Source organism: Anoplopoma fimbria, chromosome 15 (genome assembly GCF_027596085.1).
Source record: "Anoplopoma fimbria isolate UVic2021 breed Golden Eagle Sablefish chromosome 15, Afim_UVic_2022, whole genome shotgun sequence".
Lineage (NCBI taxonomy): Eukaryota > Metazoa > Chordata > Actinopteri > Perciformes > Anoplopomatidae > Anoplopoma > Anoplopoma fimbria.
The window spans coordinates 18,932,123-18,958,844 of NC_072463.1; the positions used below are offsets into that span (position 1 = coordinate 18,932,123).

A 26,722-nucleotide genomic window follows, 5' to 3' on the forward strand; every position below is an offset into this window, starting at 1 on the left:
CCCGTTGACTATGTGAACTAGTCATTTAGGATAACAGGAACTGAAATATGACATCCCACACGGAAAACAAGCCAACATGCTCCAAGCATCCAAGTCTTTACAGAGCAAAGTATTTTCAGCAGAGTGGTCAGCTCCAGCAAACTGTTCCTCTCTATGTGAGTGGGGAAACTCTGACAGGCAATCAGAGCCCACTACAAAAGGAGAATGTAAAAACAACAGAAAATGAATCCCTATGAACGCAAATAGCTTACTGCTAAATTGTTTTGGTTTGGCGCAGAGCGTTGCCAAGAAGAGGGCTTGAAGTGGGATGGCGTGAAAGCGAAAGATGGAAGGACAAGGGTTCTGCCGCAGTGGAGGGCAGAATTATGGGTAGCTTGTTTAACATAGCAACAATGAGTAGTTTTTTTTGTCAGGGAGATGGTTACAAGATATTTCATATCCCAATACATCAGCTAGAATGTCAGATACAAACACTATTGTAGAAAACTGAGGCAGATTATGACAGATAATAGTCATTACTCTTTCTTCATTCATAATGATGATTACACAAAGAACGTTCCGCCAGACTTCTCAGTAATTTCTCTGAAACAGTGAATATGAAAGACCGCATCTCGATTAGCCTTGATGTCAATGACGGTAATATGTTGCTCTCTTATTCCTACCAGTGATTATAAAATATTACATATTCATTGTGGATTCAGATGATTACCCTCCACACTGTGCAAAGGCCACTGTTTCAGACCACAGACACAGACTCTCGGATTGGTACTGATGCAGGATGTTCAGACTAAGATTAACCATGTATAGTCTGTTGTACACAACTTGGCCAAAAGTATACGGACACCATTTTTATACTTCCTGCGTACATTTGCTCCTGGGCTGTTTTTGATGGGTTGATATTTGTGAGTTTGTTCAAATGAATGGAAATCTTAATGCTATTTCATTTAATACTTTGGGCAATTGTGGCTTCAAACCATATAAATATATAAAATATAAAAAAGTATATAAAAAGTGTACGTCACCGATTGGTTTGTGGACTAAAGTTTTGAAGATTTACACATTTTGGCCGTTGTCATCTTGTTTTTCTTTCCAACCAGAAGTGACACAAGATGCTGAAGCTAAGAACAACTGAACGCTGAATAAGGCATTGTTTGGCAACCGAAATGTTAAAATTAACTTTAATGAACTGAACACACATTGTGGAAGGGTTAAAGTTGTAAAACAAAAACAAACGACAAATCCCTCACAACCCAAATCCAAAACCATTGGGTTGAATTGATGACTGTGTAACAGGGGTTATTGCCCATCATTAGCTGCCAGGGTCAAGAATCTTTTTATTACGTTTTATGCCTGTATGTGAGAAAGTGCACTGTAGAAAGTGAGAATGTTTGAGGTGTTAGTTCAACTTTTCCCAAGATTATTTTCCCACTAATCTTTTTTGTTTTGAACATAAAATTCATAGCTATCATTACTTTTCAAAAAAAGTTTAAAAGTCGCACTGATCTGCACGTCTTCTTGTTATCGTAAGTCTCTCTCCCACTCATGCATGGGATATCACTCTGTTGAGTGTTTCCAACGTTCTCATGTTACTTGAAAAAATACACAGAGCAATAATCTGATTAATATCCTCCCTTTTTAAAACAAAGCAGATATGTCTGCGTCTCAGAGATACTTGTATGTCCCTCTCGAAGATCTTCCAGTCTGGATTACACAAGAGTGGTGTCAGTGGTTTGTTATCGTCTGAGCAAACACCCTTATCTCTGACACTGCACAAGATTGATGGCCTCCTGAAGGTGCTGGATTTATGGGGGCTTACCAGATACTCACTCCGAAGATAGATGAGATCCTGAGCTATTTGTAGGATGCATACTATAGTAGTCTATTTTGCTCTTTAGGTTGCCAAATAAAGAGGTGTTTTTGTGTTTGCTTGAGTTAAAAGTTGCCAAGTCCCGATGTTCTTGACAATAAAGTAAGGAAGTGCAGCTCTTTAGAAAGTGAAGAATCTGAATTATGCTTATACAGTCCGATAGTGACATCACCTCTCCGCAGTGCACAAAGGAACATTGGATATCCGTACGCGACCTCAGCCGCTATATCAGCGTGTCTCAGTGATGGACGAGGGCAGACTGCAAGAGAAGAGACACAAACGTCTCCAGCACCGTAGACCCCACACCCTTATTGACTCACTACACGCTATGTATTTTAACGCTATGCCATTTAACGCTATGCCATTTAACATAAATCATAAGGGACAGGGTTGCTCATGTTTCCATACCAACCAATAATGACCACTTAAACACAGTTAATATGAGCGACTGTCAGATCCTGGTGTACACTCCCATCCATGAACAAAAACCACATGCTAGCCGTGTTCTCATACTGACCATCCCGGATCACTTCCTCCTGCACTTCCTGAAAATAATTGTTTGTTATATGGAAAGAAATATGGCGAATGGAACCACACATTGTATTGCTTTATATCAAAGGTCCTCTCCTTGCAATCGCTCCAAAACACTGTCCCGGCACAGACAAAACATCAAGCCCTTACCGTCCCGCCCTATAATAATGAGTTAAGTAATTGTGTATTGAAAAGGATCACTTCACATGTCTTTATTATGGTTGCGTTTTTCCAAAACTCAAAGTGAAGGATCACTAATTGTAGCACTCCATGTCAGTAATTTGTTAAAACACAGAGTCTATAGCATGACACCAAACTTAAAGGTGGCATGACTTGATTATAATGTCAACTGGAACATTGTTATAACCCCTGCTCAGTGTTTATGTCAATGACTTAATTCCACAGGGGGCTTCAAAAGAGGGGAAACATTTATTGAGCTAAGAAATGGAACATCACACATCTACAGTGGAATATATTACACTGAATCAGATTGCAAATTACAGTTATTTCCATTTTGTTTTTGGACACAATGGAGTTCTTTGCACATTGCAATTTGCTCTGATGACAGGATGACATTATTTTAAAACATGTAGCGTCAGTGTAGGAAAGGAGGGGATGACTAAAGTGTCAAGGGCAAAAGATGACATTTCCCTTTTGGGGTCAAATTACCGCAGAGAGAGTGTTTCTATAAACTGGAGCAAAATATCTTATGAAAATCATGCTGTATAAATAAGCTACTGTAAATAGACAGAAGCAATTCAACACAGCTTATTATTCATACAATGTGGTATGCCAAATAAATCTTGTTGGAAATGTCACCTTTGTCGGTCCAATGTGTTCTCTGGGAAAAAGTTCATAGTTACTTAGCATTAGTCTCTTTTTTCCCCCCACACTAGCTGTAAATTCTTGTTATTCAAAGAAAAATGTTTACTGGAACACTTTTTTTTTGGCAGCAGAATGATTAATGATCTCCTTTGATGTTTGATGCTGTGGGTCAGAACGAAGAGTCACAGATTTACAGTCACATTATTTGTCTGCAACATTTTGGATTTTGAATGTTGCTGTGGTCAGCGTGTTGGTTTTGAGGGCGGCGCGATAGGAAAGTCTGGCTGAATACGAGCAAGAGGCCGCTTTCAGCTCAGACAAAATATTCTCCTGACTTGCAGCAGATGATGGCAGGGGAAAATATTTTCTGGAGAATTGCATTTGTCTGCTTCCAAGTAATTCTACCTTTACTTTGTGTCATCTACCAGACAGTGACCGCAGTTTGCGTTTCAAACCTCTAGCAGAGGAGGTTTTTTTTTGATAGAGTGCTGAGCTGTATCTGCTGGAAGCGGAGGGAACCTTGTGGGAGGTCGCTCTGTGGCTCCGTGTACGTGCAGAATGTGAATAAGCTCAGCCTGTACACTTTTTCTGTTTTCCTTTAAGGAGTGAAACTCCGCAGGTCGAAGGCTGCGGGGCATGTGGAGCGGAGAGTGGGTGACTCGGGGTGAAAGGAAGTCTTTCAGCTGGACACATTTCAAGGATGTTATGGGAAGCAGTGATGGAAACGGGGGAGTTTAGGCGGCCCATTCCTCCCCTCTAGGGTCCTTGCTGTGTCAGAGCAAGGAGAGAGGGAGAGAGAGTCTGTTGGAGTACAGAATGTCTTCAGCCTGCTCTGTATTAACCTCAGTGAAAACAAGCCTCCCTCAGAGTTCAGCCACAGCTGCTTCTGCAAATATGCAGGTAGACAAGGACCAGGCACTGAGGAAATGCTCCCATGTGGCATGGAAGGGGAGATAAAAAGAAGAGGGGGGATGAGATAAGCTGCTAACCCACATCTAAACTAATATTTATGTACCATACGTACAGCAAAAATCCCAAAATAAAGAAAGTTAGTTAGGAGGAAGAATTTTCAGAAGGTTGTCGACTATGTTTGTCGGTGTAGATAGATATCATATCATATCATATCATAATGTTATTATACTGAAGGTGATATATAATGGAAAGCGTATTCACAATGGCAGACACTTGCAAACACAGGAGGGTCATGTCAGGTTGAATGCCAGAAAGCAGCATTTGAAAGCCATGAAAAATGACTTTGTCATGTGAGTTTGTGTGTAACAACTGACATTTGTGGAAAAAGTACACAGATCTTACTTAAATATAACAATGTAAAAAACACCAATGTAAAAATACTCAATAACATGAAAGCCTTTTATTCAAAATGTTACCTATAAGTACAGTCGTATCATCAGCATAAAGCGCTTAAAGTATCAAAAATAAAGTAAAAAATATTGCTTACTGGCATGCCACCTAATGTGACCCCCTCTGTAACAGTGTTTATATGGTAATTTAGTAAACTCAAAGTGATTACTTAATTTGCCTTCTCCCTAATGCCAAAATAGGCACGTCTTAGATCGCTAGTCTTTATTATTATTGCTTATGATGTCAGTTAAAGGGAAAAAAAGAATGAATTGAGTTCATTAATAAATGGGAGATAACACTGCTGGCTTAATCTGAATGTGTTATTTTGGGTAAAAGGACAGCAGTCAAAAGGACAGCAGTCAAAAGGACAGCAGTCAAAAGTACAGCAGTCAAAAGTACAGCGCGCTCCCTGTTGAATATTGACGAGTGAACCTTGTAGCTTCTTACTCTTGCCTCTACTGATGTACTGAGGCACAGCCTGCTTGTAAGGGGTGGAGAACAAGAGCATGCAGGGCCTGTAACCCATTTTAATCTTTCACAACAACACTGAAACCAGATATCAGGATCTATTATTATCTCTTTGACCTCTCTGCAGTTCTCAACACTGTGACTGCTCCGTCAAAAATCTCACCAATTCAGTTAGAAATCAATACAAAATGTTTATTGTGCATTGTAGATTACATATTGCATTACACTGGGTTCATTATGAAACCATTATTTAGCAATTCAACACAGCTTATTATTCATACAATGTGGTATGCCAAATAAATCATGATGTATTATGCAGTAAAGGAAGGAGACAGTATAACCAAGAGGCTATTTGACACACCGTTAGTTATATGTGACATGAGTTATTTTCAGAATACAACAGTATTATGAATGATTTAAGATTACATGATTCAAGAGGACTTGCACGCTTTATTTGTATTAAGTTTTAATATGAAAAACTTCAATACATAGGAAGATAAATGAGTGTCTGGGTGAATAACTGCTCAGTTGAGACCACACAGCTGGCACATGGTTTCTCCCCATCAGCGAGAAAAACAAAATGCTTAAAGTGAAACTGATTCATCACCACCAGTTTATATTGCAACTTAGGGCAACTCCACTAAATACCCTCATATAAATAACAATACATTCTTTACGTTTATCATGAATTGTGGTTTAGGGCAAACACATCAAAACTTTCATTACAATTTTTTCTTTTGCTAACATGATGTGGCATAGCCATTGCAGATATATTTAGATTTTCAGTCAATCACAGTTTTTCATAGCTGAGGAGTAAAATTGCTGTTGGGCCCAGATATGACTCACAAGTTTGCCAATGCCATTAACAATGTGCAAGCTTGTTATACATTAACTACGAGAAATGTTGAAAAAAAGTGAAATATATTGTCTGTGTCACAATTTTAAATGTCAGCAGAAGTAAGAAAGCTTATATTTTGCATATTTTAGGATAATTTAAGCTTATTGCAAAAAGTCCTTTGCAATACAAAACATAGATATTTTTTTGAAGGTTTTGAACACATACCTTATATTGCATTGCTGTTCTTTAATTGGAGAACCAGTTTAACAACTGTTCTATTTGCCTTCCAGTAATTCTCCCCTGAGTTTGGCAGAAATCTTGTAATGTAAAGGCTTCAGTGTCAAACCATAGGAGCAGTTCAAAGACAGGTCCTCATTGGCACATTTCTCAAAGGTACACTGGTGGAGTAGAATTGCGAAGAACAAAAATATCTCAACTTTGGCAATCTGGTCCCCAATACATCTTCTCTTCCCTGCTGAGAAGATCATAACATTGTTGGTGATGTCCTTATCTAGGGAGCCCTCCTCATCCAGGAAGCGAGAGGGGTCAAACATATGTGGATCCTTCCACTTCAAGGGGTCGTGATTGACGGACCACTGATTGATGAAGACAACTGTGTCTTTGGGGATGTGGACACCTTCAATGGTGACATCGGAGGTGGTGGAGTGGGGGATGGTGACGGGGACGAAGCTGGTGAAGCGCATGGTCTCGTAGATGAAGGCGTCCAGGTAGGCCAGACTGCTTCTGTCCTCAATAGATGGAAGCCTGTTTCGCCCCACCACTTTGTCAATGAGCTCATGGAGTTTGGTTTGTATCTCCGGGTGTTTAGCCAGCAGAAGAACAATCCAGTGAAGACATGTGGAGATGGTATCCAGACCTGCACCAATCAGATCGGACACTGTCCCCTCTGTGTGGCCTCTGGTGAGCCCGTTGTCACCATCAGCATTGTCAATCACGGCAATAATGGCATCGCTCATATCCCTCGTTACTGCTGGATCAAATGTCTCTCTGTGCTCCTCCACCTTGTTCTGGACAAACCCAAAGAACTCTGTATTCAGGTCTTTAAAGTTCTTGAACATGCTGCGGACTGGATTGGGGAAAGACTGAAGCCATGGCATCACATCTACCAAGCTGCCAGCCCCTACTGTCTCTCCAAACTTATCTACCCTCTCTAACAGGGCTCTAAACTCAACATCATCATGTCCATAACGCTTTCCAAAGCACAAGGCACAAATCACATTGGCTGCAGCTACTACCAGCTCATGAGCAGGGTTGAAATACTGGCCGTGAGCACTGAGTTTAAGGAAAATCTCAACTAGCTCTGTGGCTTCAGCAACAATTTGCTGCTCAAAGGCCTTTTTGGTTTGGCTGTTAGCAGATGAGAATGCTCTGATCGTTGATTGAGCAATTTTCCTGTGCATCTTCCACTGTTTGCTGTAATTAGTAAATGTCAAACTTTTACCCCCTGAGACAGCCTGGAAAGAGACAAAGTTTGGTCTGCCTGCAAACTCTGTGCTGTGCTGTATGAGAGCCTCCCGTATCGCCCTGTCTCCATTCAGAACCACAATATTGCTGCAGCCCAGCTGTATCTGGTACACATTGCCGTATTTTTTGGCTAGCCTGGCGAAGGTGATGTGAGGCATCTGGCCCAGCTGCATGGCGTTGCCCACAACCGGCCAAGCGAAGGGCCCTGGCAGTCTTCTCTTAAGCCTGAGGTTTCTGACCCACAGACAGGCTTCCAGACAGAAGAGAAAAACAAAGGAGGCGACTAGAGCAGGCTGGACCTGTCCACTCCATTCCCTGATGATGCTGCTGCCCTTCACACCAAACTCTGTGTCTATTTGAGCCATTGTGTTATCCGGTAGTTTGTCTATTATCCACTGCGTCCAACAAAAAGGCAATGTTCTCTAAAAACGGAACACTTTCCTGTGGTTCCTCTTTGCGCAGTTTTACATTAATTAAAAATACAAATTCCTAATGTTTTGTTTACCTATATTATTAATGGACAGACAAAATAGCCAAGATAAAACTACTACAAGCAGCACTCAGATGCTGTCTCACCCATCTGCCACAGAAGCTAGTGAGAAGGGCTTGATCAGGTTCAAGCCTTAACACTTTCTTATATGTATCTCCATGGTGGGAGGGGTCAGCGACTCAGGTTTTTTTATTATCTCTCCCCTCCCACTTTGACCACAGCCTGCAGACCTTAGTCCTATTCTCACTCAGGCCTCCTTCCGGCAGGGTCTATTGTAGAATGACGGAAAAGGAGAGCAGCTAACTAATAGACTCTGTTGCCAAAATCTACAGATTTACAGCTGTATTGCCAGAAAAAATAACTAGAGATTACCATGAATTTTAACTCATGTGTGGCCTGAGAGGTATTTGTTACGAAATATATTATATTAAGTTGTAAATGTTGAAAATGTTGAAAAATAAAGAACTTTAGCAATGTGATGGAATTGATTGATGTATGGTACTGGTAGAGCATAGTATAAGTAATGGGCAATAAGCTGGAGTTGATTGTTTTCCCCGCTGGGGTTAGATTACTTTGCTGTTTGCACTTTCCTATGGACTTTCCGTGGCCATTTTAAACATGATTTGGTTTCTGTTATTTACAGCCAAGCTGTTAATTATAACCATACAGGGAAAAAGGCTCTGGGATATCACCAGGAAAGCTGAGGACTTCAGATACAAACTCTGAACAGATACAAACAGCATGATTTATTATGCTCCATAAAAACATATATACAACATTATTGCTGGCATAATATCTCTTTAAACAAAAGTCACCAAGATAATGTAGCTGTTAGGGTTGTGGCTGCATAAAAATAGTTTTGAAGACAATGTAGTTTAGCTGTAAATCTGCTTATGTGGGTGCCTTTGCAACAAAAGGAAGGAGTTAAAAATAGCATCAGCTTTGGTTTTATTGTATTCAGCTCCGAATTGAGTATTCCAGAGGTTTGTATTTTTGTAACAATGAGTAATGACAGACAGATCTAAACAGCGGTGGTGTCTAATATCACATTGTTGGCACATATCTGACAGAGCCAACACTAGCTAAAAAATGCTTTGAGACTGAGAATGTACTTCTAGTTATACATGTACGTCTTGATCAGAAAGTTTAAAGGAGTATTGTGAGATGTTGTGACAATTAAACAAGACATATTGACGATTGACAATTCACTTTATTCATTTCATATATAGCTTATTGTTCCACTTTTCCATCATATAAAGCAACATATTGATAGCATAACATCCTCTATGAGGACTGCTTAAACATTCAATGCAGAGAAACACATCCATTGGGCATTGTAACATCCAGTCCTGAATGCAGAGGCTTAAAGAAGACCAGTGACATCCATGTAGCTTTGAAAAGTGGGAATGCCTCATAAGTGAACGAAATTTGTTGCACGTGTGGTTTTGTTGTACTGGTGAGACTTGTGTGTCTAGATCGGGGTAGCTGCAGTGCTTATACAGTAAATCTGAACCCTGGGTGCATGAAGTTTGTGAAGCGTTCATGGTTCATGGCAGTGTCTCTTCTTCATCCTAAAGACTGGGATGGATGTCCCTTGATGAAAGACTTCCTCCTTCACAAACATGCCAGCCAATTTCCTTCACTTTGATCAGCATTCTTTGTTTAATGTGTTCATAAGCTTTGAGTACAGTAGATAGTGAAATACATTAAACTCCATTACATTGATTGTCACACCTGAAATCTAAAGTTATAAAAAAATATTTTGTTACTGCTTTACGTGGCAAAGGTTAAATATATTCTTACATATTACAAAGGAGAACAAGAAGTCATCAAGTGACTTTATAACATTCACGAGCATTTCATATACAGTTATATCAGTTTAAATTGACATTGAAGGGATGTAGCTATTTCCTGCAAACACATCATACATGTACATGCGCAATAGTGGATTTTAAACAAGCACTCAACTCAGAATTATGAACAGAATCTGATCAAGTACGGAATAATTTGTGAAGCAGAAATTGAATACCTATGCACTGATTCCACAACGTTTAATACAACCTGTAGCTAGTATTTCATCTTTGACATCATATTCTCAGCCCTGCACCAACAATAATTCAAATACAGACCGTGTTAAAATTGCCATTAAATATCATTATTAAATATGAAAATCATACAACAGTAGGATTTAGTGCAGGTATTGTGATACTCACTGTATAATGTCATTGGTGGAAAAGTGTTTGCTGGCCTTGAGTCACAGTATTGGGACACTCTGTTCATGCTGGGGAAACTATGCCAAGCAGCTTTCCCCTGAGCTTGGCGCTGACACAGAATCGGAGGGGCTTCAGCGTGAGCCCATACGAGCAGTCAAGAGTGAGGGGCTCAGAGGGGTCGCTCTCAAAGCTGCACTGGTGCAGCAGAACCGCTGCGAATAAAAACACCTCAACCATGGCGATCTGGTTGCCGATGCAGCGTCTTTTACCTGTTGAAAAAATCATCACACCGCTGGTTATGCCCTTGTTGAGGGCACCGTTTTCATCAAGGAAGCGTGCGGGGTCAAAAATGTGAGGGTCCTTCCACTTCAGCGGGTCATGGTTGACGGACCACTGATTGATGAAGACAATTGTGTCTTTGGGGATGTGGAGACCCTCGATGGTGACGTCTGAGGTGGTGGAGTGTGGGATGGTGACGGGGACGAAGCTGGTGAAGCGCATGGTCTCGTAGATGAAGGCGTCCAGGTAGGCCAGACTGCTTCTGTCCTCAATTGATGGCAGTCTGTCTTGGCCTACTACTTTGTCTATAAGCTCATGCAGTTTGGCTTGCATGTCTGGGTATTTGGTCAAGAGCAGGAGGATCCACTGCATGATAGTTGATATTGTGTCTTGACCCGCTCCAATCAGATCTGTGACTGTTGCTTCCACAAACTCTTTGGTCAGTCCGCTGTCCTGTCTGTGCTCGATCACGTTGATGATGGCGTCACTCATGTCCCGGGTCACATCGGGGTTGAAGGACTCTCTGTGCTGCACCACTTTGTCTTTCACGAAGGCGAAAAACTCCTCGTTGAGGTTTTTGAAGTTTTCATAGACACTGCGAACTGGGTTAGGGAAGGACTGAAGCCAGGGCATGACGTCTACCAAGCTACCTGCCCCAACTGTCTCCCCAAACTTGTCCAACTTTTTCAACATGGTCCTGAACTCCAGGTCTTCATGTTCGTATCGCCTCCCAAAGCAGAGAGCGCACATGATGTTGGCAGCAGCTACTGCCAATTCATTAGCAGGGTCAAAATACTGTCCATCATTGCTGTGGCGCAAAAATACCTGCACCAGTTCCATTGCCTCGGCTGTAATGTGTTGCTCAAATGCTTTTTTGGTCTGACTGTTTGCAGAGGAAAAGGATCTGAGGCTGGACTGGGCTATTTTCCTGTGTGCTTTCCACTGTTTGCTGTAATTAGTAAATGTCATACTTTTACCCCCTGAGACAGCCTGGAAAGAGACAAAGTTTGGTCTGCCTGCAAACTCTGTGCTGTGCTGTATGAGAGCCTCCCGTATCGCCCTGTCTCCATTCAGAACCACAATATTGCTGCAGCCCAGCCGTATCTGGTACACATTGCCGTATTTTTTGGCTAGCCTGGCGAAGGTGATGTGAGGCATCTGGCCCAGCTGCATGGCGTTGCCCACCACCGGCCAAGCGAAGGGTCCCGGCAGTCTTCTCTTAAGCCTGAGGTTTCTGACCCACAGACAGGCTTCCAGACAGAAGAGAAAAACAAAGGAGGCGACCAGAGCAGGCTGGACCTGTCCACTCCATTCCCTGATGATGCTGCTGCCCTTCACACCAAACTCTGTGTCCAGTGCCATTGTGTCAAACGTCTTCCTCAAAAATGTTTTACCTTCAACACCTTCACCTTTCAAGAAAGTCTGTTCAGCTCAAGGTTTCGAAGCAATAAATCAAAATATCCATATCAGATGAGAAAAAAAAATATTTAAGATATCTCAATCATAAGCCGGTGAGGTCACAGAGCGAGATCCTGAATCAAATGATGCAAGAAGTGAGTAAAGGTGAGGTTTTTTAGTCTTTAGTCAGTCTTTTCTTGGAGATTTAAGGCTTTAGTGCCTGCTTTTTGCTCCACTCCAGCTTCTTATATGTTTTGCAGTTGGTGGGCAGGGCTCAGGGTAACTTTTTATACTCCTCCCATTGTGGTAGCCCTGCAGACCCCACTGTATCATCTCTGCGTTGTCGCTCGCTGTTGGAGGCGCGCACTTGATAGAGCGCTGCAGAGAGAGAGAGAGAGAGAGAGAGAGAGAGAGAGAGAGAGAGAGAGAGAGAGAGAGAAAAAGAGTCAGCAACTGGTGACCGATTCAGTAGGAAACGTGTCGAGCCAATTTGTTTTACTAATTGGACGACTGGCAGAGTTTGCATGCTACAAAGTTTATCTTTCTGTCATGATTTATTTTCTAGCTGCAGAGGATTCAGCGGGCGCACTTTGGCTTGAAAAGAAACCTGTTTGCATACGGTTTGTCTGACTCTTGACTAAGTTTAGAATAACATTTAAGTTGTACAAGATCTGTTTAAGCGTAATTATATGTTCAGTTACCTGACATAATATACTTATTCAATAAATTAGGCTGTATTTAGATCTGCTTAAAAAGCATGCTTAAGCGTCCTCTGGGAATTTAACCAGATGTAATCTATTTGCAGTAACGTGTCTTTAATGATTCGCTTAAATATGTGTTTAGTATGTGGCGATCAATTAGAGCGATTTCAAAAAAGCCGATCAGTGTTTTACTTCTGAGTCTTTGTCAAATTATTCTGAAGTTAGTTTGTCAGTTTGTCAGAAAAAAAAGTTGAGAGAAAGTAACGCACCACACAGCCCGACTCCAGACACCGGACGTTTCATTTTATACGTAAAGCTTTATACCAAAAAAAAAAAAAATAAAAATAAACACGCTCATTCATTTCCAATCATTAAATTAACAGGGAATATAACGCACTGATTTAAATGAAAAACATTATATATTAGAGAAAAAAACCCCCACTTCAGATTTAAAAGAAGATCACATAAACTTCAAGATACATTTTATCTCAATGACCCGTATGGAAATATCTCAGTCATATATTTCATTCTTCTGTCTTTAAACCAGACCCATTTTTTTTTACTTCGGCATCTGACAGTGGCAGATTCATTTCACTGAAATCTTAATTTAGCACAAGACTAAATGGTGTGGACAAACCAATAAATATTGATAATTAAAATTTCTACATTGTCTTGTATTTTTTTTTTTCTAGCTGATGAACTGCTGTTTTGTTTGACACTCCAGGTTACATCATACCACAACAAAATCCAAGCGCAACCTTTCACATTAATTATCCTTTTGAGTTCCACTACATTCCCATGAAATATGGGGGATTCAGAAAGGAAAAAAAGAAAATTCACATTAAACTGATCTAAAATCTGAATCCTGGTCATGTTTAACTTTTTTTCTATGTTTTTACAGTTGCACATTAACATTAGCTAAAGAGTCTTGTCCCTAAATGTTTTGTCAGAGGGACAGACAGAGAGATTTGGACTTTATGTTTGTATGGAGGTGCTGACCTTATCGAAGCAAAGTGCTTAGTCAGAGGGACATAAACTCCACTGCCACACAAGCACAGTCAGTCATTATCATCAAGAAATGAGGAGGAGGAGGGGTTGGGGAAAGTGGGAGAATGATGACAAACGTTTTTTAAATGTGTTTTACAATAATTATTGACACTGAGCTATGTACCCATTATGAAAACAAATGATAAAGTCAAAAGGAGGCAGACAAGGAGGCAGGAGAAGGTATCATTATATGCAGCCCACATATCTCATACTCATATAGAACATTAACCCTCTCCTGTCTGTATAATTCAACATTAAGTTTTATTTGTGACAGTGGATTATTTACAACCTTTAGATTAATTAACTGGATCTTCAAAGCAATCATTTCAGTGCTTTAATAGATATAGCAATAAGTTTGTGTATTAAGTTACGCTTTTACAATCCGACCACTCTCACAAACTTATGTATAGCTGATTTTAAAAAAAAAGAAATAACAGATCTTTTAGGCACAGCATGCTCAAATTGTGAAGACAAACAGAGAGGCCACAATAACAGTAACTTAAGTGTAACTACATTATGTGTTATGCTTCATTATTTCACAATAATGGTCCTTAAACAGCCTTTTGTAGATGGCGAGAGTTTTGCTGGTTCAGAGCTCGGCTTGAGAGCTGTTTGTCTTGAGAAATGCGGTGTGGCTGAGCACCAAAGCCTCCAGAATGATTCCTCGGTTAACCAGAGACATAGCAATGTCTTCGAATACACTGGCTGCACTGGGATGACTGTTTCTTCTCTCCTTTATTCCTATAGGGGGAACCCCCCCTCCCCCCTACCTCCACCAACACCACCACTGCCTCCTCCTCGACTGAGTCTGCTCCTCATACACATGTGGCCACTCGCATCCCCATCACGCTAATTAGAGCCAGGTTTGTGGCTGAGGAAGGGGGTGGTTGGGTGGCGGGAGAAGGGGGAGTGGGGGTTAGGGTTTGTGTGTGCGTGCGTGGGAGGGTTGGAGGCCCGGGGTTGGAAACGGGGGTGGGTGGGGGTGTGTGTCGTGTGTGCGTTTTGCGTGTGGCTGCTGTGTTTGCCTGTGATTACCCCTTGTAACCTGGCTGTGAAAGGTTTGCCCTGACCCTGCGTTGACTCTGGCTAAGGGGGAGTTTTTGGAGGGACTGGGGGGGGGGCGTAGGAGGGGATAGGGTCGCTGCATGTCATGTGCTGGCGGGTGGGCGCTAGCTGTTTCGGAGACAGGGCCAATGGTAGACCAGGCTGCCCCGGCTCTGGAGCTAATCATTGTTTACTAGTCTCATTTCCACTTCTCAGTGAGCTACTGTCACGCACAGCACCAACAGGGAGGAAGGAAGAGGGAAGAGGGGGGTAGGGGTTTCGGGGTGTGAGGGGGCAGGCGAGAGGAAAGCCAGGGGTCCAAAAGGCAGTTGGGGAGCTGGTGGGATTTGGGAAAGGGAAGAGCAGAGAGAACGCAGGAATTTGAAGAAAAAAATAAAATAATAATTCTTGAGTGAACGAAGGTGAGCCAAGACTAAAAAAGCTGCTGCCCAAAACAACCCAACAAACCAATAAACAGACCAACAAAAACATCTTCTAGGCAAGAGCCATCTCAGGCAGCCAGGAGGTAACCACCGGACATTGCTAGTTAGAGATGGTGATGTTTGAAACGAGGATGCTTTGGATTGCCAAGTGGCTTACAATACGAGGAAAGAGAAATACTTGGAAAAAGAGTCACTGTCTGACATGATTGTTGTTTTTGTGTAAATAGCCTGAGAAAAGACACGCAGGGGCACAGTTGACCTCAGTGGGGTGATACCAAATGGACTAGTGGTTAAAGTGGTAAAAATAGGCAGTATTTTTACATAGACGCACAAAAAGTTCTGCACTTAAGCATTAGAGGTCATCGTTTCACCTGGTGTGGATTATATTAGAAGTTAAAAGGAGATAAATCAGGTGACCACAAATATTCCTCCCACTGCTAATGTTGTCCCGTATATGTTCTAGATGTGTGAATGGGAAACTGTTAGCTTCACCGTAGCAATTCTATATTATTACAATATGCCAAAATTGTCTTATACAACTGCTCAAAAACATCCACTTGCAGGTTTACCATTGATTTTCAAAGCACTGCTGTGAAATATGGATATCTAACAAATGTTTTCACAATAATCCAAAAGTAGAACATTGATGATTTATCCGGCATCAAAATGGTTTAGAGTATTGTACTAAGGTTTCAAATAGTACTAAAATGGTAAATTAAATCCATGCTTAGAGTGAATCGTGGTCCAAATTTATGTTTGATGTTGTAAGTTTAAGTGAAAAACAAATAAAAAATGACAAAGCATTTGTACACTATGACTATTCTGCATGTATTTTGTTACATATACATTTCACCACACACTATGAACCCCAGGCAAAACAAGATTGAATTATTGAGAATTCAGTTCCTTGTTTGTGTTCTTGTCAAAACCTCTATGTCATCACTCGGACTGTTTCATAATGAAAAGAGGCCCAGACAACCTGAAGTCAGATGGGGAGGATTACAGTATCACAGCAGGTCCAATGTCCCGTGTTCATTTAGATATTGAGTAAAATAAAGAAAATACCATTCCAAGGATTCTGATTATCTCTGATAGCCCTGCTGTTTTAATCCCGCTGTGCCCAGAAATGTGTCGCTGTAGGCAATATCAAACAGCCCACATAAAAGAGGAAAGCACTACTTTAGGAGAATGTTTTCCAGGAATGATTTAAGGTCCTTGGTTAAACCATGACGACATGGAACGGTCCACCCTACCCAAAAGTATGATTTTTAACCTTAGCACAATATTTTCTTACACATGCTGCACTTTCATGTGGTGTAATTGAATAAAGCAGCGACACATTCAAGGTTAAGGGGTTTGATTTAATCCAGGGACCACCCAAATTACACATTTTTCACACTCCTATCATCAAGGGCTCCAGACATTTAGCAATTTTCATTATGAAATGTTTCTTTCAAGATCCTTAGGAATGTAAGTTGTCCTTGCATGCACTTCCCCAGATCAGTTTAAAATTATAGTTCAAATTTCTCCATCAATATAAAAACAAAACCGCAAGGATAAAAAACTGGTAATAACATGACAATAAAGTTACATTATAAGAAAGTTCATGAAGGTCAATTTGCAGGCAAATATTAATATGGTAACTTATTTAAATAATAGCCTGTTTTTCTCTTTTACCACACTCTTCCTGTGCCGGACACTTTCCCTTCTGCACCGTGTGCAGGCTGCGTGATAGATCTTCACTTAATGTGGCACCCAGGACAGGAGACATGTATTATGTACCGTATAGGGATATTTGTTTCTAATCCCGTTGAGTTTTTGCGTGCTAAGGGAGCAGAGCGGGGATGAGCTTGCGTGCCAGGCCGGGGTGGCGTGCGTGGAGCTTGGTCGCTGAACTCCGGCTTCCCAAGGGAGCGGGGGCGGCGGTGGGAGGGGGGAGGGTGTGTGTGTGTGTGTGTGTGTGTGTGGGGCTGCACTGAGAGATTAAAATGAGACGAGGGAGAAAGCACAAGTAGAAATGGCTTCCAGATGACCCCGACTCAGCTCATCAAAGACTGAAGCTGAAGAATCGGTATACAGTTCGTTACACATTTCCCAACTCCTGTCCCAAGACATATATTAGCTTATTTGTTTAAATGCTGTAAAATAAGTTGTCACCATAGATATATATGAGTAGTAGACATACAAATTGAAAAAAGCAAAAAAAAAAAGATGGGATTTTGTCACATTTGCCGTTAATATTGTTAAATTATAATCCAAAATGCATTAATTCAATGCAGTAATCTATCATCAGAGACAATCTTCGACTGACATTTGAGTAAAGCTAAATCTGGATATTATCCAGAAACTTTCTTCTGACGTGCCACTCAAATATTTAATTTGAACTCTCATTCTCCTCTGCATTTTTTTCAGCTCAGTCATCCATAACTTTGTAAAATGATGTGGGCTGTATCTCATAAAATTCTGTATTTCATACTGTTTTTATCCAAATTTCTTTATATTCTAGTTTTAGAAAAAAATAAAAGTTTCCGATCAAGAGAACTTTATGATTGAAATGGCAGCCTTGGTGTTGGGGTTTCACCATGCCGCCAGGAAATTATTACAATGTTTCCAGGAACTAAGAGAGTGTAGAGACTTCATCTAATATTATTAGAGGATACTTTTATACTTATTGACTTTAAATATTTTGTGATAGGCTGCGTTTCAGCATATGCTGATGAAATTGATGTATAGGCCCAGGGGTCTTCTTTTGTAAAGGTCAGATTGTTACATCTGTCCCCTATCAACCATGAAGTACAACTTTTGATATACTACTGTTATGCCTTGTATTCTTTACTGTGGACAAATTCAGGGAAGATGGAAAGCATACCATTAAGAGTTTGATATAAACAACACTCAGGTCTCAATGATGCAAAGGGTTATACAAAAATAAACTCACTGTAGATACCTTGACCTGTGAATCATTGCATAGTATTTATTATACACTTAGCCATATTTCTCACATTTTTAAGTGCCGAGAAAATGGCTTGAGTCTTTGTGCGACACATAGCAGAATTGCATTTCATAAACTCTCCGTTTGCAGTTAATTTATCATAGAAGTTTGACAACAACGTTGTTTAAACAAAAACAAAATATATTGTTAAATATGAAAGGAAAGGACAGTTCTCTCTAAATGTAGAGACATTTAATTGACAGTTCATTAACCAAAGATTTGGACGACACACTCACACAAGTTAAAAGTATAGCAGGATGGCAGCAGAAAGGTTCGAGGCCCCGGCTTACTGACAGATTTGCCAAACTTGAACAAAGTGCCTAGCTGAACATTTTCTTCACTTCTTTCTTCATTAGTCATCATTTAGCATTGTTTGAATTGTGCAATGTTGTAGCAGGTCACTTTAATCTTGTCCATAATATTTGAAATAGATTTTTACTCTATATTGTCTATTGTAGATCCTGCACTGCCTCTTTGCATGGACTAAAGGATCTCTATAACTTGTTTGTTGTGTGTCTGTTGGAAACATCAGTTCCCCAGGTCATGAATGAATTAGCTATGTCCATGACAAGTGAGCAAACTGAGATGGTGTGCAAATGCATGCAAGTCTTTCTCTACACACACTGTTCAGGTTATTCAGGGTAGAGTTTGTGTTATGGTTGTGAAGTCATTGCACGCCTGAGCCCTGTTGAGTGAGAACCAGCACCACTTGGCATTCTCATTTCAACTCGGAAAGATGAGATGTCATCATGCAAACTGTTAGTTTGTTTACTCTTGCAGTACAATTTTAACTTGGAAATGGTTCACCATAAAAGCATTTTGTCTCTTGATACCCCAAAAATTACATGATCTGCAGAGCAATCTGCTCAGATTGCTTTGCTAGGACAATTAAGAAGTTTATTTTTTTTCCTTGGGTATGTCACAGGATGTTCCTGTTCCTTCTCCATACATTTTACTGACGTGCATATTTATGAGCTGTCCTGTGTCTGTCTCTATTTAAGACAGACAGTCCCAGGCTGGGATCCCTGCAGGTGCGGAGGCTAAGCTGGTGTGATCGAGGTGCAGCCACAGGCACACTGAACATTACGTGCAGTATGGATTCTACCAGCGGGTTGCTCTTCTCATTGTTTAATTGGGCGTATAATGTTCCGTGATTTCCTCTCTTTTGCACCTCCATATGTTCCACTTGAGCAGCTTGGTACACTTTAGTATAATGAAAATGACGCGGGGTCAGCGAGGGGTCGGGTTACCCCCCTTCACTGCTCCAATTATGCAGATGAGCCAATCGTATCGCCATGGCAGCAGGACGGGGACCTCATAGGGCAGAGTTCATCTATGCAATTTTCTCCAACTGCCCTGCGAATCTACGATTGTAAATTGTGAAGCAATTACTGTGGAACAGTCTATACCAAGAACAGGGAATTAACTTGAATCTTACTTTAAATCAAGACTACTGCCAACTGCTTTCCAGTTTTTCCAACTTTTTTCATTTTTCTGCATTGTGGCAGGAGTTTTAGAAATACTCTAAATAAGTAGTCAAGGCCATTATCCTTACACTGTTGCAGCTCCTTTTGCTTGATTGACATTTCAGTTGTCTCAAATGCTTCCAAGTCTTTTTCAGTGACTCACCTGCTTCTATTTATCCACGCTCAATTGTTTGTGATTGGTATAGATTCAGCGAGGGAAACTGTCTCTAAAACGTTCAATGGTTGTCAACTCGGTTCAACTTTATTGGTTCAGTTCCAGTTCTCACTTACTGAGGACACTGACCCTTTTATGTGAGCTGCAGACATTCAATTCTGCCATCGCTGCTGCTTGAGGAGCAGAGCTTACTCAAACAAGCCGCTGAAGTGTTTATACTTCTGTCCACGAATACAGGGAGAGTGATTGCGGCTCTCAGAGCAAGCTGTCTTAAACAGTAACCATGTGATCCTTGGAGATGACACAACTTCCAGCAGCCTCTTGCCCTCCGGTGCTCTCCAAAAGTGAGAGCTGTCATACTTGACTTTAGGTGACATATGGCCAGGGGTCAGAACTCCTCCGCATCAGACAGCTTCAGAAACGCAAAGGACAGCAATGTGTGGCTCTAAAGTAATTTATTTGATGAAATTGTCTGCCTTTGGGAACTTTTGTTGCCTTGTGGTTTTGCATTGATGGTTTTAAGAATCCAAAACCACATCCTCTGATTCACAATAAAACAAATGAATCCCAGATATTTCTAATAATCCAAATTTCCTTTGTCATCTTTTTGCTTGCTAGTTTGTTCACTTGAGCAACACAGCTATGCTACTCTCATGTCTGGATTAGAAAAATTATCGAGAAGTAGATTAAAGCTTACATCATTGCTACAACCTTGATCAATTAGATGACTCAAAAAAGACATTTTTATGTCATTAAGGCTGGTTTTTGTAGAGAAATGAGGACTGACATCTGACTATTAAGTCTTGCATACAAAAGACAACGCCAAGAACTGTATTAACTTACTAAATGCAATTTCTGTATCATGTGTCCTATAGCATTATTTCATACAAATCACCACTCCAGGCTTTATTTCACTCTGGCATGTTCTCGAGTCCCAGTTGCACTGGAGTCCCTCTCGCCCTCTCTGACAGACTGCAGCGCACCCTGTGGCCTGGCCCATTTGGAAATATCCCGGAACCATTGACCTGTTCAGCTGTTTGGCTGAAACAAGATGTACAGGCAATGCATACTCATGCATATGTACAGTGCAAGTAGACATAAGGATGTGTTCAAGCAGTCTTACACGTAGACAAAGACCCATGCTGTTTGTGTAACACGCTCTGTCAGCATAATAAAAGTTTGTATATCATTGTACCTTCCCTTTCATGTACTGGTATTGTCAGCCTGAGAGTCTCAGGAATTTCATGCTGGAGAAAAAAAAATACATTTACAGTGATAGTATCTCACCAATGTACTTTGTTTAGGTATGAGACAAGTTCAAATGCAACACTCAGTGGATTTTGTCTATATAAGGCATGTTCTTTTCCGTGCTACAGTCATTTATGGGGGAATGTAAACACATAGCTGTTAGCAGACTAATAGCCATTGTTCAAGGAGAGAGTTTCTCAACTGATATGGCAAAGAGTATCTACTGTCAATCATGTAGTGTGATACGGTAATACTAACACACTTCCAGATGGATATACGTTCATATTTTACTTGTCCCACCTCTTTATTGAGTGGAGTGGACAGAGTGGACTGAGGTGGTAGTGAATTATTAGTGGAGCGTTTGAAGAAGTCCTTTGTCAGATTCCTGTTAATTTGCAGAACAAAATGCAAAAAGGTTCATCAACATGGAATCTTTTTTTTTCTTTTTTTATGGTGTTTTAAAAAAGGCCCTGTAGGAATAAATGGATTGAGTGGCGTTCTGTCATTGTTTGGGAACAATTTCACAGACATGTGCAAGAAGACCCATGTTGGCCCTGCATTTCATATGGGATGATATGCCTTTTCCTCCCCATTCGATATGCTTTGGTAATTCACTGACATTATTATAGGGACCTCAGGAAAGAGCTGCATTTAAGGCAGATGTGAAGACTGAAACCCATGGTTTTGTGAAAAGTACAGAGATGGCCAAATAAAGAGGTCATGTTATTCTCATGTAATAAATTAACAAACACAACAAAGTAAAGGCCTACGGATAAAAGTCAGTATGGTTTTCTTTGAGACATGAGTCCTGCTATCCCCAGGCTTCTCATGGAGTCAGACCCAGACACACCTTAAAGTTTGACCTTCTTACCCTGTCACCCTACATGCTTTGCTGCCCCCTTTCCCTTCCTTGTTGCACCCTCTACTGAAGGTGATACTTTTAAATCCCATAGTTTCTGCAGAGAAAAGTGGGGGCTGCCTCCCAACCCAAATAGCTTAAGAGAGAACAGTCTCGGAGGAGTCCCTCACGCACAATGTGTTCCATATGCTCTCTCGGAGGCCAAGAGGCACCCTATACCTCACATCTGGCACAGACCACCTATGCAAGCTCACATAGTCCTCCAGAAACCAACAGACTGCCTATCAGTGGAAGGAAGCTGGCGTCATCAATGAGCTGCTCCCTCTCTGTTGTTTGTATTTGTTTCCCGAACTAAAGACATCCATAGGTATTGTCTCTGTCTTGCTATGATCAGGGAAAATGAACACAATTACATTTTCACTATTATCTCTTGGGAATGGCATTGCATATTTTATCTGAAACTGCTTAGTGGTTTCTAAATCACCCTAAAATAGGTCTTGTCTTTTAACATCAGCCTTGCCTCTTTCTGTGTGGAGTTTGTCCTTTGGTCTCCTCCCATAGTCTGAGGATATGCAACTGAGGTGAACTAATTACCCTAAATTCTCTGAACAACTCTAAAATGGGTAATTTGAGCAGTTGAGAGAGATGATTTCCACCGTTGAATACTTAGTGATGTGTCTGTCTATCCATGTATTGGCTTTTATTGGCCACTAGGGATGTTCCTAACGACTTGTTTCCCTGACGTTTGAATGAAAGTTTAAACTTCGTTGATGTTGATGTGCGCCTCCTCAAAACTGTAGTAGCTACATTTTGAGGCTACAAAGGCTACGGAGATACCTCGCGAGGACTGCAAGAACCGTGATTGTTCAGCTTGGGCGTCTTGTGTTTTCTTCTACATGTGCTCTGATGATGGTTGAGAATAACAAAACAACATGAAGCATGTTGAAGAAATTAAGTTTTCCATTTTTTTCAAACTAGCAGAAATATCTCCGCTTCAATCATCCTGTTATTGGATAGGAAGGCAAAACCTTTTGCCTTAGAATTCAGAGTGGAGTACCTACACATGGCCAAGTAAACTGGCTCTTCTATAGTTTCCCATAGTGCATTTGAGAAAAAAATTGACAAGACAGATCTTTATTTATGTTTGATTTCATTGAAGGTTAACTGAGGACATGGTGTGTGTGTGTGTGTGTGTGTGTGTGTGTGTGTGTGTGTGTGTGTGTGTGTGTGTGTGTGTGTGTGTGTGTGTGTGTGTGTGTGTGTGTGTGTGTGTGTGTGTGTGACAGACAGATATGACGGCTGAGACTTTACCAGGCACACAGCCTGCTCTCTGAGGTGCGCTGAGGTCACCAGAGTTGTTTTGTAAGACTTTTCTAAAAGGTGAACAATATGTCCTGCCTCTCACTTTTACACTCTCCAAGGAGAAGGGGGTGGCAGGGTTGCTCCTCTCCTCACTTTCTCCCCACTTTTTGCTCCCTCGCTTTATTACCTCCGTCAGCTCTAATTTGGGTTGATGGGGTGGCTGTTGCATGACAAGACACATGTCTGGGCCCCTGCGTGAGAAGGCTGGCTGGCTCTTGCTGGGTTTGTTTTCTTTGCGTGACCATGTCCCTCCCTCTGTCACTCCTGGCACCTCCCAGCGAGCCCCCCTCTGACCCTGTTCATGCCCTCGTTAGCTGGCATGTGGCTGGTTTATTTACTTTGGCCAGCCGCCCGTGTGAAAGCCGCATTTCGACCATGCTCAGGGACGGGCTATCTCGAGTGGAGCAATGGCAGAGGTGTTGGTGTGTGTGTGTGTGTGTGTGTGTGTGTGTGTGTGTGTGTGTGTGTGTGTGTGTGTGTGTGTGTGTGTGTGTGTGTGTGTGTGTGTGTGTGTGTGTGTGGAGGTGAAGACAATCAGAGTTAGAAGCGGTTTGATGCGCAGCTGAAAGAGCTCCGTGGTTTGCATGTGTGGCTGGTTTGTTTGAGTGTGTGGCATCCATGCCTGGTCAAAGGGAAATATGACCCACTGTAACTGCTTTTGAGGAATGACATGCAAGGGAATGACATGCAAAGGCAGGTCACTCAGAGTTCACTGTCCCGGTTAATGTCCAATGTGGGTGAGAAAAGGGAACGGGAGGATCGTGGCAGCGTGTGGAGTTTTCTCTTGTTCCCACTGAAGTAATCCAACAAATGCTCACGCTAAAGTTCATGTCTCTGCACATTCGCTCTCCTGCCAATTTTCCTCTATTGTATTCTGTGTTGGTATACATATATAGACAAGGGGCAATGGGACAGGACTAACACGAATCTGCAAAATAGGGTTCACGCAAGGAGATTTCATTTAAAGGCCTCTGACGCACTCGCTGCTGAACATTTTGAGATTCTGTGCAGTCGCACTGCATACCGGAACATCGACCTCACGCACAGTCGGGCTATAGTCATAGCCCGACTGTGCGTGTTTGAGTGTGTGCTAATTATGGATAAAGGACATTACACTGAAGTTTAACTGTAAAAAGAAATTATATATATATATATCCACGTGCACATCCCCAAAACCCATCCAAATCTAGCAGCCATATATGGTCCTACATCTAATTCAGACCCAATCAACCCAAAATCAGTTGACTACCTCTGTTTCATTCAACCATATCGCCAGGCAACGTCTTTATTGGACAATCCTGAAGTGTCTGCATTGGATGTAAATCATGAGGTGCAATCTCATCCAATATGGACGTAAATCCTAGAAAAGGTGCCCTAATATATCCATGGTCTTATGCCTGACCGACTGACCTTAAGTGACCTCTTATTGGCCACCAATGGAAATCCAACCGCTTCAGAAGGTGAAACCCACAAGTAGGCATAAGAGAACTCTTCATGCACAGACATTAAATTATTTGTTGCAATAAATAAATACACAATGAGAGCAGGACAAAACAACATGTAAGCACATATGGTCCCAATTCTCTGGTTGTGTTGATTGTACTCTCCACAGTGTTTAGTGAACCATCATTAGCTCAACACAATAGCATAATGAGATTGGACCAGAACATAGTTCTATAGTGAAACATCTAATTTCACGTGGTGCATGTTAAAGCAAACATACACCAAATATGGACCTTGACACGTAAACCTTTAGGAAAATTATGAGCATAGACAGAGAACTGTGAAACTTCAGCTGATGTCACTTCCTGCTAATCCTTTTAGTCAGAGAAGAGACTCGGTGAACAGCAGCAAGATGAGGCCCATAAATCAAGCAGGATGTCAGGACAGCAGGATAACACAGCCCGACATAGTCACAAGTATGTTCCAGATTAACCTCTGCCACCACTTCAGTCAATACCTCTGCTGGGATGGAATCACTTGGAGCTGTCTGGCTCTGGAAGCTGGAAGTCATGCTTTAGCTGTAAACACAGACACTAGTCTCTAACGAGGAGCTGTGGAACAGGATGGAGCCCACCGAGTCACGCCGCTCTTTGGTCTCTTGAGTCCGTATAATTATATAAAAATAGTCCCAGCTCAGTTGTGAAATTCTCACAATTACTTTTTAAACATGTTATTACTGACCGACTGCTGCATCACAGGGGTAGAAACCTGTCTTTCGTTGCATGTATTTAACAGATACTTTCAAAGCAGCATGTTAAGAAGATTTATTTGCCCCAAATGAACACTGATCAAGCCTAAATTGTGTGGTGTGTCCAATACTATTTTCTGAAAGAACTGGACCACATATTGGGACAATACACGAACGACTTAGAGGAGCCACATCCTCATGTTCTGAGACAGCCATAAATGACAAACAAGAGACATTCAAAATGAGCCATGAAGAAGATGAGAAAACAACCCTCTCTGCTGCTCAAGGGAAACAAACTTTTCTGGTGGTCCCTCACTTTTAACTGCCACTAACTCAAATGCAAACACACAGATACAAACAAGATTTGATTAGGATTGGCACGAGAGTGGCCGCTTTCCGTATTTGTCTCCCCATGTGATCTTAGTTCATTTATTTGCACAGAGGAGTACATTCTCACACTTGGATGTGTAGAGAGAAGCACTATAGGGTGATTAAAGGCTCCCTAAGGAGTGGGAAAATAGAAAACAGAGTTTATCATGCTTGTGTAGCAGTGTAGCTTAACTGAAATAAGATCCCTGCGGGCTCAGGATGCTCACATACTATAGACAACCACATGTTTGCATTTACACATAGACTTGAGACACAAAAACACGCTCATACATAATCTTACATTTGGTTTTTCCACAAGAAAGAAAACAGGATACATTTCAAACAGTCTCATAATAAACTTTGAGATAACTTTTAAAACTAACTTTAACCTGTATTAATTTACTTTTTTGGCCACTTGGGGGAGTGGAAACAAGCTATAAACAACATTTACATATTTTTACCTTATAAAGTTCATATGTTGCATTTTTTAATATATCTAGCAGACATGGAGAAATAGTTATATATGTGTCGAGCCATATTTCTGGTCACCTGATTTCAGTTCCTTTTAGCTCGGTTTTGGTCTCCACCAACACCTGAGAGAAATCTCAGACTCTTAAACTGCCAAATGCTTTACTGTGTTCACTTTAGTACTTGAAAACTTTGCCCTATTTGGGAGATAGTGTCCATGGGAATATCAGAACTTTTTTTGTCAAAGAGTGTAGTTGTATGTCGTAAAAACCAGAACAATTAATCTATTTTTGCCAATGTCAATTAATTTTTTTAAATATTTCTTGTCCACAACAGATACTTGGAACTTTTGTTTTGCTCATTTAATGAAAAAATGGGAACAAAATCAACCATATTTGTTTTGGCACCACATTAGACTGGAGATATTAACAACTTTAACTGCAGCCACTTAAGAAAGCTTTTACTGTAGATGCTGTTTAGCAAGCAAACCAGGTGCTTATTTTCTACCTGTGATGATTTTGTGATTCTGCACCATTAAACCAGCGGGTAAATCAGTACCCGTAGTAAACTCTTCATCGTTGTGGGAAAGCCTGCATCATTT

The 26,722-nt window shown here is 41.2% G+C and overlaps 2 protein-coding genes across 2 annotated transcripts; both read right to left on the minus strand.

Moving 5' to 3' along the window:
* Positions 1 to 5,252: 5,252 nt before the first annotated feature.
* On the minus strand, positions 5,253 to 7,966 carry LOC129103140 (cytochrome P450 1B1-like). Its single transcript, XM_054613441.1, has one exon. The coding sequence runs from the start codon at positions 7,739 to 7,741 to the stop codon at positions 6,167 to 6,169; it is 1,575 nt and encodes a 524-aa protein (XP_054469416.1). The 5' UTR covers positions 7,742 to 7,966; the 3' UTR covers positions 5,253 to 6,166.
* Positions 7,967 to 9,056: 1,090 nt separating this feature from the next.
* Positions 9,057 to 11,974, minus strand: LOC129103202 (cytochrome P450 1B1-like). The gene has a single exon (XM_054613540.1). It carries the CDS (start codon positions 11,718 to 11,720, stop codon positions 10,143 to 10,145), a length of 1,578 nt encoding a protein of 525 aa, XP_054469515.1. The 5' UTR covers positions 11,721 to 11,974; the 3' UTR covers positions 9,057 to 10,142.
* Positions 11,975 to 26,722: the final 14,748 nt, after the last annotated feature.